The sequence below is a fragment of the Heloderma suspectum genome, chromosome 11 (genome assembly GCF_057233095.1).
Source record: "Heloderma suspectum isolate Gila_16-S chromosome 11, 16-S_ref, whole genome shotgun sequence".
In the NCBI taxonomy this organism is placed as follows: domain Eukaryota; kingdom Metazoa; phylum Chordata; class Lepidosauria; order Squamata; family Helodermatidae; genus Heloderma; species Heloderma suspectum.
Window position 1 is genome coordinate 29,860,701 of NC_139468.1, and position 13,054 is coordinate 29,873,754.

The 13,054-nt window shown below is 49.7% G+C and overlaps 1 protein-coding gene across 1 annotated transcript; it reads right to left on the reverse strand.

The window, feature by feature from the left end:
* Positions 1 to 5,252: 5,252 nt before the first annotated feature.
* Positions 5,253 to 12,065, reverse strand: LOC146337211 (uncharacterized). The gene is made up of 4 exons (XM_084816444.1): positions 11,880 to 12,065; positions 10,521 to 10,915; positions 8,636 to 9,239; positions 5,253 to 5,414 (listed from the first exon to the last, which is right to left on the reverse strand). Exons 2-4 carry the CDS (start codon positions 10,909 to 10,911, stop codon positions 5,276 to 5,278), a joined length of 1,134 nt encoding a protein of 377 aa, XP_084672570.1. The 5' UTR covers positions 10,912 to 10,915; positions 11,880 to 12,065; the 3' UTR covers positions 5,253 to 5,275.
* Between the last annotated feature and the right edge of the window lie 989 nt (positions 12,066 to 13,054).

A 13,054-nucleotide genomic window follows, 5' to 3' on the forward strand; every position in this document is an offset into this window, starting at 1 on the left:
CAGGGAAGTCTCTTTGATGGAAGACTTCTTGATTCAGCTGTATTTATTTATTTATTGCATTTATATCCTGCCTTTTTTCCCTCTTGCGAGGAACCCAAGGCGGCATACATGATCCTCCTCCTCTCCATTTTATCCTCACAGCAACAACCCTGTGAGGTAGGTTGGGCTGAGAGTCTGTGACTGACTCAAAGTCACCCAGTGAGCTTCCATGGCCGAGTGGGGACTAGAACCCAGATCTCCTGACTCCCAGTCCAACACTCTAGCCACTCCACCACACTGGCTCTCATATATGTATGAAGGGTGCCAGCTAGGTTGCAATACAAGTCCTAACAACTGACTGGAAATTCACCTCAAGGACCATTCCAGCTCCAGATGCTCCTATTAAGGCAGGACCTGAGCAACTTATCTTGCTATGGGAGATCCTCCTAGGCTGCCTTCTTTCTTTCAGCATGCTTCTGTTTTTAGAACATCATGCCCTGCTTGACTTAGTCTACAGTTTTTGACCTTCAGTTGCTGTGTGTCCCATTGTGGCCTACCAAACAAGAAAAGGGAGCTGTCCACGAGTGTCAGCAGTCACTGGGACTAGTGCTGAGCAGGGGAGGAGCTGTCCAGAAGGTAGCAAGACTAGGAGTAGATGTATTGCTTCGATGAATTCCAGGCAAAATTGAAGGTTATTTGCATTGCCCTTATTTTCGCCGTAGTCTACGTAAATCTTTACGTAGACTACAGCGACCAAATAAGGAAAGCGAATGGTGGCTCCCTATGGGGGCCGCCATTTGCGTACGTGCTTTTTTTTTTTTTTAAGTCACCCGTGATAGGCTACGTGACGATTAACGTAGCCTATCACGGCTGACTTTGCAGATCTAGCCATGATAGGCTACGTTAATCATCACGTAGCCTATCACGGGGGCATTTTTTTTAAAAAAAAACTTTGGAGTTCGCGGCTGGGCGAGGCGAGGCGCCTCTCCCCCGGCCTGAATTTCGGCCGGGCGAGGCGGGAAGCCTCCCCCCCGGCCTGAATTTCGGCCGGGTGAGGTGGGAAGCCTCCCCCCCCGGCCTGAACTTCGCGGGGGGAGCAGCGAAGCACCTCCCCCCCACCGCGAACAAGCTTCGAGGACAGGTAAGTGACTTTCGTCCACCCCTAAGCCTATCACGGGCGACTTTGGGGAAAAATAAAAGACCATGTAGCCGTGATAGGCTATGTAAATCATTACGTAGCCTATCACAGGTGACTTTGGAAAAAAAATGCGTAAGCAAATGGCGGCGCCCATGGGGCGCCACCATTTGCATTCCTTATTTGACCCCTGTAGTCTACGTAAAGATTTACGTAGACCACGGCAAAAATAAGGACAACGCTATTTGTGTTGCCCTTATTTTTGCCATAGTCTACGTAAAGATTAACAATTACAATGTAATTGTAAATATTACATTGTGATCGCTTACGGATTTCCTCTGTAGGGGGGAATCCCCCCGTTGCTTCTGCCGTACTCTCGCCATTGTGGATTGTCTTGGCCAGAACTTTTCCACTATTTTCGTAATTATTTACGTATTTTTTGTCGTTGCTGCCCGAAATATGTTTCCCACTTTCCCGCCTTCTGTGCGCTCCCCCGCTGTCTTGTTTTCTCGGACAGGGACTGTGATTTTATTAATTTCTGTGTATTTGTGCTTAATGATCCTCGCGTTTACTGGTCTTGTTAACCTAACCGCCTCACAGTCACAATAAAAAAAAAATGGGGCTACAGCTCCACTTCTGCAAAATCTGTCGTCAACTTCCTGCTAACTTCCTTAATGTCGTCTGCATTTGCGCTTGCGTCTGCGTGGGGATTTGTGGGTGGAGTTCTGTGGTGTGGTGGTGGTGGTGTGTTAGTGGTGGTGCTTGCTTATTATTGGATTTCCTGTTGTTTGTTCATTGTTGTGGTTTTGTCTGGTCTGTGTGTGTGTGTGTAGTTGTGCATTGTGGTGTTTTTGTCCAGTTTGGTCTGTGTGTGTGTGTAGTTAAGTGGTGGTTGTGTGCGTGGCTGTCTTGGTGTGTGTGTTTGTGTGCAAATTGCAAAATGGCTGCACCAGTGCGTGGCAGGAGGTGGGACCATGAGGAGACCAAGGCCCTCCTCATCAACATTAAGCGCAGCGAGGCAGTGGCAGTGCTGTCTGGCAGCTCCTCCTGCCGCAATGAACTTTATTGGGCACAGATAAAGAGGAGGATGGAGCGAGCGGGCCACCATCACACAGTTGGACAATTGAGGTCCAAATGGAAGGCACTCAAGCAGTCCTTCGTCAGAGAGGGGATTGCTGCTGCCGAGCGGAGGGCACTGCTGTCCAACCCACCCGCCTACTACTGGCGCATCCGCAGAGTGTGGGTCCAAGCAGGCCGGCCCCCATTTTTGCAGAGGTATATGCCTGGCAAGTTATAGTTATCCCATCATCAAGCTCAACTAAATATGAAGACAAGGATGTGTACCGAAAAAGAAGCTATCTCTTTGTGGTCTCATGCAGAAATAAACAAATCCTGACATTTAGCCTGCAATCCTATGCTTGCTGAACTTGGACAGAAAAAGGTCCCATCATCTTCCGGCCACTTTGGCTGGTTGAAGAAGGGATGCTGGGAACTGCATTGTTTTTCCCTGTACATCCCCATGCATAGGATTATGTGGGCCTGGCTACTACAAATCATATTACACACTGACACACTGTCCATTTCCAGGGAAATGCTGCTGCTGCTGGTCTCTGCAGTGCACACAGGGGGACTGGCACCAGCCCAGCAGCAACAGGGCCAGCCTCTCGGTGTCGTCTTCCTTCTTCATGTAGTGACTGCTGAATTTTTGCACCCCACCCACCCCAACTTTCTACCAAGACATTGGCACTCAAGTCAACTCATGAGCAAGTGTTCATCTGAGACCTTGGAGATCTGGGTATAGTCCACTCAGCCATGTAAGCTCTCTAGGTGACTTTGGCCCAGTCAGAAAGCCCCAACCTACTACCTCAGTGTTGTTGTTGTCAGCATTAATGGAGAGGAAGAGGCTAATGTGAGCCGCCTTGGGTTCCTTGCGCTAGGGAAAAAGGTGGCATTTATGTAATGCATCACTAGAATGAACAGATACCATGGCATTGCAAATGTAGAAGTGGGGTGACTAGAAGTGCAATCCTGTGCATGTTTACAGAAGTCCAACAGTCCCCATCACACCAAAACTGTCAGTACTGTATAATCTGCCTCCCTAATTATCCCCTCATCATTAGACCTTGTGGTGGGAGGACAGAATCAGTGGTCCTTATGGTAGTGGGGATGGTGATAGACATCAATCAGTGACTGTGGTTTTGTTCACTCACCACATATATAAAGGCATTCATTATGTTACTGTGACATCCCACAGCTGAGCATCGTGCCTTGCTGGTGGAGGAGGCACTGAGGGCCACGGAGAGGGAGAGGACAGAGGAGGAGGAGGAGGAAGAGGAGGAGGAGGAAGAGGAAGAGGAAGAGGAGGAGGAAGAGCCAGCAGCGAGAGGAGCAGCATCTGTGGAGGAAGGCCACCCTTCTTCCACAGATGAAGCCCCTCCTCTTGTGATCCTGACGCGTCTGATAAGAGATGTCCGGATGCTCAGGAGGACCTGTAAGTAGTACTACAGAATGGCACCTGACCTGAGCTAACAACTCTGCCTGCAAGATGCATATTACCATTGTGCTTTATTCTTCTCTTCCTTTCTACACACAGGTGACGACCTTCGAAGAAGGGTGGAGGCCCTGGAGCAGGAAAGCCATCCTCCTCCTACGAGCTGAGGCCTGCAGCCACAGCCAGCCAGCCCAACGTTGTTTTTGAATTGTTGAATTGTTGAATTGTTTCTGTGTTTTGTTTTGATCTGTTCTGTTTATATATAAAGTTCTTTCTAAAAAATAGGTTACAATTCCTTGGTTCAAGTCCACAGATATAATTTCTTAAATCTAGATCATTGTACACAATGATCTCTGTGTTTGCTTACTGTTAACCGCAACAAGAATGCCTCCCCAGAATCCCAGCCAAACAAGAACAGCTGCTGTAAGCTTCCCTCATAGGGAGATGGACAGTCCACATCCCTGATGTTATGAATGAATGCATTCAAGACGAGGCTGGACAGCCATCTGCCAGGGATGATCTGACTTGGATACCTGCATTGAGCAGGGGCTTGGACTCGATGGCTTTGTAGGCCCCTTCCAACCCTATGATTCTGTGGCTCTACGATTCTATGAAGTATGCTTTGTTTTACATGTAGGTGCATATCACATACATGTAAACTGGACGCATACCAGAGGGATCTTTTCACATACAGCTCTCGGTGCTTAGGAAAACCCAAAAGCTGAGGGAGTCCAGGGAGAGACGACAACAAGGTCTTTGAAAGCAATTCCGTGATTTATGAAAGCATTTTAAATGAATTAAAAGCACACATCAACATCAAGAGAAATAGAACTATACATACATTTGGGGAATCAGAATCATACTAACATTCAGAGGGGTAAAGACACACATATACAGTCGATAGCGGAGTACACTGGGATGCATAGAGAACTCTGTGTGTGTGTGTGTGTGTGTGTGTGTGTGTAGTAGGGATGTACGCTGTTTAGGGGTGGACAAAAGTCACTTACCTGTCCTCGAAGCTTGTTTGCGATGGGGGGGAGGCGCTTTGCTGCTCCCCCCGCGAAGTTCAGGCCGGGGGGGGAGGCTTCCCGCCTCACCCGGCCAAAATTCAGGCCGGGGGGGGAGGCTTCCTGCCTCGCCCGGCCGAAATTCAGGCCGGGGAGGAGGCGCCTCGCCTCGCCCGGCCGCGAACTCCAAAGTTTTTTTTTTTTTTTAATAAAAGCCCCCATGATAGGCTACGTGACGATTAACGTAGCCTATCACAGCTAGATCTGAAAAGTCAGCCGTGATAGGCTACGTTAATCATCACGTAGCCTATCACGGGTGACTTAAAAAAAAAAAGCGCGTACGCTAATGCGCTAATTAGCATTAGTACGCTAATGCGTAATAGCGTTGCCCTTATTTTCGCCGTAGTCTACGTAAATCTTTACGTAGACTACAGCGACTAAATAAGGAACGGGAATGGCGGCTCCCTATGGGGGCCACCATTATCCATACGTGCTTTTTTTTAAAAAAAAAAAGTCACCCGTGATAGGCTACATGACGATTTACGTAGCCTATCATGGCTGACTTTGCAAATCTAGCCATGATAGGCTACGTTAATCGTCACGTAGCCTATCACGGGGGCGTTTTTTTTTTTCTTTTCTTGGAATGGCGGCGGTGGCAGCCGGTCAAAAGACCGGCTGCCGCTCCCGCCCCGCACAAACACCTGCCGAACCGCCGGCCGGACCCGCCGCCGGGAGGGACATTCGGCAAAGGTAAGTCCCGTCCCGGGTGTGTGTGCGGGGGGCAGGGGTGTGTGGAGAATTTCTCCCCAAAACTTGTTCGGGGGGCTGAACACGTTGGCGCTCGGCCCCCCGAAGTTTCGGGGAGAAATTCTCCACCATCCCTAACGCTGTTGCATAGTCCGCCACACACAGTCGGGTAGCGCAACTGGATTCTGCATGTGAGGTATTATAAAGCTCCGCCACATATCGCCAGTGCTTTGGGCTCTGCCCAGGCCAGACAGGGACTGCAGGTTTGGACAAAGTTCTGAGGGACACCTCAGTGTGACCACTCACAAATTGTATCATTCTGCCTCATTGTCCCGCAGAACGCTGGCTCACATTAGCAGCAGTGTCATCATCCCAGGGGTCCTCCTCGTCACTTGATGACTGCTCTACTCTGCTGCTGACAGCTGGTGGGGGGGGAGGTGCTCCTTGGGAATCCATCCCCTGTTGGAGCGTATGAAGGCAAGGGTGGAGACATGTTGTGGCGTGAGTCTGCTTCGGTGGGCAGTGACAATATTGCCAGTGGTGGAGAAAAGCCTTTCAGAGGCCACACTTGAGGGAGGGCAAGATAGATGCCAAATGGCGACTTTGGTCAGATGTGGCCAAACACCACATTTTGTATCCCAGTACAGGAGAGGATCACTCTCTGGGCTAATCTGTGTTCCAGAGAAACTCTCTCTTGAATAACCTTCAAGTTCCCGGACAGCCACATCATAGGCTGATTCTTTTCTGGCGGCTTTGGCACATTCCCCCTGCCACTTACTTACACCAAGCTCCACTGCCATTGAGGAGTAAAAGCTGAAGTTGAGACAAGATGCCCCTGTGTCTGACTCTGTTTGTTGTGTTGGTGGTGCAGCTGCTGTGGCATCATCATTGCCCCTCCTGCTGGTGATGGTGCTACTGCTGCAGATATTGTCTTCAGGGGAGGCAGTAGTCCTACTAGCCTCACCCAGCTCCATCTCTTCCAGCCCATCTCTCTGGAAGCACTCCATGACTTTCTCAGTCAAATATTTTTTTACACTTTGGAAGTCAGGGTTGTCGTTTGGAGGCTCCGCACTTGTTGAGCTATCCCTGAACCGTGGTTCAAGGAATGCAAGAGCAACAGATTTCATGTCCCCCCTGATTGAAGTTATGTGTTTGTTGGTGCCCAGCTCCTGCAGAAGGAATTCTGCAAGCCTAACTGCAGGCTTGGGGAATAATTGACTGCCTCCAGCACTGGTGCGCTCACAAATCTCAGAATGGCGTTTTTTCAGCACCCCCTCTATGATCCTCAGCACAGGTAGCACTTGGCCCAGTGTGGCATAGTCTGCACTCAGTACCGCTGTGCATTCATCGAAAATTTTTAAAATGTCCACCAGGTCTTGCATCCAGAGCCACTGATGTGGTGTGACAAAAAAAATTGGAGTGGTGTTGCTTCTCAGTGATGTAGTCATTTATAGCTGGTCTCTGCTCACAGAGTCTCTGAAGCATATGCAATGTGCTGTTCTAGCATGTGGACACATCCAAAATGAATTTGTGTTCTGGAAGGCCACAGCTACGTTGGATGGCGCCGATTGCCTCCATTGCTGAGCAGGACTGCCTGAAGTGGGTGCAAATGGATTGGGCCACCGTAAGTAGCTTGCCAATTTTAGGGGAGGTGTTGCTCAATCCAGAACACACCACAAGGTTCAAGCAGTGCACAACGCACGGAACATGGTTTAGCCGTGCAGTGCGGGCTGCTTTTAGGTAGTTTGAGGCATTGTCTGTTGCTACACAGCCCACTGTAAGATTTAAGGGGGCCAACCAGGACTGAACAACACCACTGATGCTGCTGATGATGTTTTCCGCTGTGTGTGTCCCTGAGAGCATTGTGAGGGACAATGTCACTGTTCTACGACTCAGTCGGCTGCTCGCACTGATAGATACCCATTGCTCGGTGACACACAGATAAGACTTTGTTTGGTTACTTGTCCATGTGTCACTCGTTAAATGTACACTTCCTCCAACTGCACATTTCAAATCCTGTTGGAGCACCCGTCTGATTGCAGAAGCCAGGGCTGGAATGGCTACGCCACTAATGTAGTGATGAGAGGGGACATCCCACCGAGGGCAGATGCTCTTAATAAAAGTCAAAAAGTCTTCATCTTCCACGAGGGAGAAGGGAAGCATACGTGCTGCAATTAGGGGTGGACGAAAGTCACTTACCTGTCCTCGAAGGAAGTTCGCGGTGGGGGGGAGGCGCTTCGCTGCTCCCCCCGTGAAGTTCCGGCCGGGGAGGAGGCTTCCCGCCTCACCCGGCCACGAACGCGGAAGTTAAAAAAAAAAAAAAAAACGCCCCCTGATAGGCTACGTGACGATTCACGTAGCCTATCACGGCTAGATCTGCAAAGTCAGCCATGATAGGCTATGTCAATCGTCACGTAGCCTATCACGGGTGACTTAAAAAAAAAAAAAAAAGCGCGTACGCTAATGGCGGCCCCCATAGGGAGCCGCCATTCCCGTTCCTTATTTAGTCGCTGTAGTCTACGTAAATGTTTACGTAGACTACGGCGAAAATAAGGGCAACGCAAATAGTGTTGCCCTTATTTTCGCCGTAGTCTACGTAAACATTTACGTAGACTACAGCGACCAAATAAGGAACGCGAAAGATGGCTCCCTATGGGGGCCGCCATTATCCGTACACACTTTTTTTGTTGGTTTTTTTAAAGTCTCCCGTGATAGGCTACATGACGATTGACGTAGCCTATCACGGCTGACTTTGCAAATCTAGCCGTGATAGGCTACGTGAATCGTCACGTAGCCTATCAGGGGGCATTTTTTTTTTCTTTGATTGCAATGGCAGCGGCGGCAGCCGGTCGAAAGACCGGCTGCCACTCCCGCCCCGCTCGAACACCCGCCGAACTGCTGGCCGGACCCGCCGCTGGGAGGGACATTCAGCGAAGGTAAGTCCCGTCCCGGGGGGGGTGCGGGGGGCGGGGGGGTTCAGAGGATTTCTCCCCGAAACTTGTTCGGGGGGCCGAGCACGTTGGCGCTTGGCCCCCCGAAGTTTCGGGGAGAAATTCTCCGCCAACCCTAGCTGCAATGGCCACTGTCAGGAGGTGGGTCCACAGTCGTGCCTGGACGCTGTCAGAGGGTAATTTCTGTGTCAGTGCAAGGCATTTCTCCAGTGAGACCTGCCTCTTAGTGAAGCTGCCTTCTGTGCCCTTCCCACCCAGACCACTTTGCGTGAGGTCTTTGGAAGATGAGGCAAAGGCGGTACTGTTCTTTTTGGATGGTTGTGGCTTCCCATTGCTATCTTTGGGCACAAGAAGCGGATGATGCACCTCCATGTGTCGCCTCATGGCAGACGTGCCCACTCGTGGACAGCTCCCTTCTTTTCCTAGCCACACACGGCTTCGACAAATATCGCACATCACGACATAGCAGTCGTTCTCTGCATATTTGAAGAAGCGCCACACATAGGAGCTCACCCTGCCACCACCATTTCTTCTTTGGGGAATGGGGGTTTCGGTTCCAGATGAGGTGGCATCTCGAGCTGCATGTTTCCACTCATCTGTGGATGGTGTTGTTGATGGTGTTGTTGATGGTGCTGACCAGTGCTTAGCAGGGGACGTTTGTTCCTGAGGTTTGGGATTGCTCCCACAGAACCCAGAAGGCTGGAAGTGGAGAACAGAGTCAGACCCAGTCTCAGCAGGGACATCATTGATATAGAAGAGCTCCTCATCATCTTCGCTGTCCGGATCACTGATGACGCTAAGTCCTCCGGCCTTTTTTTCAAAATCACCTGAGCTGCCGCCCACGAGGTGATCATCAGCAGGCAGCTGTGGACCTGGTTCACCTGTCCCACTTCCGCTGTCTGATGCAGGGAGGACGGTTGTGGGTGTCTCTGTAAAGATTCAAAATAGATAGAAGCAGAGTTTCATGAGAAATGCAACTTTTACACATGAGTAACAGCCAAGAGAATAAAACTGTGTTGTTGTAGTAGTCTATGAAACATAGCTTGGAGGACTTGCAATCAATCCACATGACACAAGGTGCAGTTGTAAGCTACTCCTGCACTACCGAGCACTGAGAAAACACATTAGGTGCAAAAAAAATGTACTGTACAGACTTGGAAACTCAACAAGAGTTATCTAAACGTGTCCTCACTGGTGAAAGTCTGAAAAGCATGGGGGAGGAGATATCTGGCTCCCTTGCAAGGTCCACTCCTTTCATCAGCTCTATTATACCATCGTGTGGGACTCATCCCCCACAGGGCTGGCCCAACGCATTTTGCTTCCTGAGGCAAAGGGTAAAATGGTACCCCTCCATCCTACATAGGGCAATAGCTGAATCTTACTTGAACAGTGACAATGGGAGAGCCTCTTCCACCACACCAGAGGACAACAAGCTGGCTGAGGAGCTGCAAGGCAGTCTGAGGAGCACCCCCAGTTCTGTGCCACAACACCTCGCTGCTCCCTAACAATAGGGCTGGTCCTGACCTGAGCACATACTTGGCAAATCCCACTGCCTTTTTCCAGGGTGCATTTGTGGTCCCCCAGGAGCAGTGCCTGATTAGTCAGGCCCTCTTTTTGTAGTAGCCATATCGGGGGTCAGACTAAAGAGACTAAATAAGTCTCTGACTCAGATTTCTGCAACATTTTAAAAACCATCCTCAGAAATGTAATTGCTTAATCAATTCACATTGCAGCTCTAGTTAAAAGAGATCAAGCCCAAACAAGACAGCAAACTATGATGAATGGCTTTGGAAACAAAGCAAGCACAAAACACTGAAGTGTTTTCCCACCGAAAAGGTGTATCGTTTGAGAAAGTATTGCAGTTCTTTTAAAGACTTGGGGTTTTCTTTAGTACTGGAGCACCATGTAATATTTAAATAATATAAAATATGTTCACAGCAATGAATATGAATGAATGTAAAACAGTCGTGTATGTTTTGTTGTGTTGAAGAAGAAGATCCCTTCCCCAAATACTCCCCTTCAAAGGTTTTGGACTTCAAATCCCATCAGGCCCAGCCAGCATGACCAATGGTCAATAATGCTGGGAGTTGTAGCCCAAAACATCTGGAAGGCTGCAGGTTGCAGAAGGCTAATGTAGGGACCATTCAAATATTCAAAGATATTTATTTGTATCCAGATATTCACAAGCACCTGTGCTGACAGAGTCTTACCAGATTCATCCTTTGGAATGAGGTAGATATCTTGACTTTCATCCCACCACTGCAGAGTCTCCTTGGGAACATTTTCATCCGCTTTGGGTTTGGAGACACTGCCCTTCCGCTCACCATCCAAGAACTTTCTTCCTCTTCCTCTGGAGTTGTGGCTGGTTGTGCCTGTGTCACTTTCTGTAGCGGAAATTGGTGGTGTGCACTGCTTATGGGTGTGGGGTAGACTGGGGCTGGGGCCGCTGTCACTGCTGGTCACACCTTGGGCTTCCTCCACTTCCATCTCATTATTAAAATACCGCTGAAATGCGACCTCAGCGGTGTATGTTCTTGCCGGGCGTCCACGCCTCTTTTGAGTGCCGGATTGACCACGGGTTCCTCTTTTCTCCATGTTCATGTCTCTGGGCAGAAGGAGACATAAATGCATGTGGCAAAGCTGAAATCATGTGAACAGCCTACAGTCGAAGATATAGTACAGTGCAGAAGTAGTTACCCTCCAATCCAGCCATTCAGTGCTAACGAAATAGGGGCATACTGTACAGCAGACTAGGCTGAAAAGCCCAGGATGGAGGATGTGGTCCATCCATGCCCAGGAGGATGGGGGATGGAGTCCTTCCAGTTCCGCCCCACCCCAACCCACTCAGAAATACAGAGGCAGGCACATGGGTGAATCCTGGAAAGCCCAGGAGGATGGGGGATGGAGTCCTTCCAGTTCCCCCCCACCCCAACCCACTCAGAAATACATAGGCAGGCACAAGGGTGAATCCTGGAAAGCCCAGGAGGATAGGGGATGGAGTCCTTCCATCTCCCCCCCTCCCCCTGCCCCAGAAAGAGATACATAGGCAGGCACATGGATTAATCCTGGAAAGCCCAGGAGGATGGGGGATGGAATCCTTCCAGCTCCCCCCTCCCCCCACCCCAGAAAGAAATACATAGGCAGGCACATGGGTGAATCCTGGAAAGCCCAGGAGGATGGGGGATGGAATCCTTCCAGCTCCCCCCTCCCCCCACCCCAGAAAGAAATACATAGGCAGGCACATGGGTGAATCATGGAAAGCCCAGGAGGATGGGGGATGGAATCCTTCCAGCTCCCCCCTCCCCCCACCACAGAAAGAAATACATAGGCAGGCACATGGGTGAATCCTGGAAAGCCTAGGAGGATGGGGGATGGAGTCCTTCCAGTTCCCCCCCCCCGCCCCAACCCACTCAGAAATACATAGGCAGGCACATGGATTAATCCTGGAAAGCCCAGGAGGATGGGGGATGGAGTCCTTGCTGGATGCCTTCCCACCCAGTTCCCCCTGCTCCTCCATCTCACCCCCAAATCACTAAGCATAGGAGCACATTCAGGTAAAGTAAACATACCTTCACTGTAATAAAGAAAAAAGAAAAAAGGTTGAACTGCAGTGCCGTAGAACGCGGGGATGCAGAGAAAGAAACACCCTCCTTGCAGCAGCTGAGACGGAGCAGCAGCGGCACCTGTTCTAGTCTGTCTCTGGACTCTGGAGTCTAGCTTGGAGCAAGTGAGGCTGCACGACCACTGTCCTGTGTGAACGAAAGGCGGGAAACCAGGGAATAAATGGTCAATGAGTTCCCTCCCTTCAATGACGTTATCTTCCTGGTGGGGTGGGGGGGTGGCCTGGAGGGATCTCGCTCACGTGACCTCACCTGACCTGAACCTGACCTCACACAGACAATAAAAGTATAAAACAAAAGATGAGGCTATGCAGCTCAGCCTCAGGGCAGGCAGGCTACGTGCACTTCATGATCCCGTCCCTCCCAGCGAAAGAAAGCCGCGTCATAACAGGAAAGGAAACTGCATATTTATTAAATAGTTTCGTGAAATCCCTTTCGTCATCTTCCGTCCTAATTTGCAAAGTTGCCTTCGTAAATACCTTCGTAAAACTTTCGGCAGATAAAAAAAATAAAGTGCCGAGTGAGCTCACGTTTGGGTAGACCAGGGCACCCTGTCCCGGGATAAGGTTCGGCGAACAGAATGTGGCTGATTTCGAGCCCATTTCACTTTCAAGAGAATTTCTCTGACATCCCTACGTCTCAAGCTGTGTGGTTATCTCAGCAGGCCTGCCAGGCTGGCTACAGCTTGCTTGCTTATTATCTGTGTAGGGCTTTTGAAAGTGGTTTCAAAAAATGCCCATGATTAAGTGTGTGTGTGTGTGTGTGTGTGTGTATGGGGGGGGGGGTGATTTGCCAGAGAGGAGGTGTGGAGAAATAATGCATCACACTCTCCATGTCTGCAGATGTTGTGAGAGGCTGGCACAATGGATGAGTGATTGAAGCCAGCCTGTGCTGCCCTCTCTCTCTTCTCCTTGCTCACGTCCCTAACACTTGCTTCTCATCAAGTCAGTCCATCTTCCCTTGTGTTATTCAGAAATATCTCAAGACTGGCTTTGTGCTATGGGAAAGCATGTTCTTCTTGATTATTTCATTTATTTTAGTAATTTGCATCCAAAAATATGTTTTTTCCTCGAGGTGAATAAGAATAACAACAATAACAAAAATAATGATTATGATAATGATGA

What these genes read in the sequence shown, in the direction of transcription:
- LOC146337211 (XM_084816444.1), bottom strand. Translation starts at nt 10,911, where the DNA reads ATGAACATGGAGAAAAGAGGAACCCGTGGTCAATCCGGCACTCAAAAG. An exon ending in CATTCCAAAGGATGAATCTG is followed by an intron (nt 9,240 to 10,520) that starts GTAAGACTCTGT and finishes GAATCTTTACAG; the next exon opens with AGACACCCACAACCGTCCTC. An exon ending in CCCAAAGATAGCAATGGGAA is followed by an intron (nt 5,415 to 8,635) that starts GCCACAACCATC and finishes AGTTTTGGGGAG; the next exon opens with AAATTCTCCACACACCCCTG.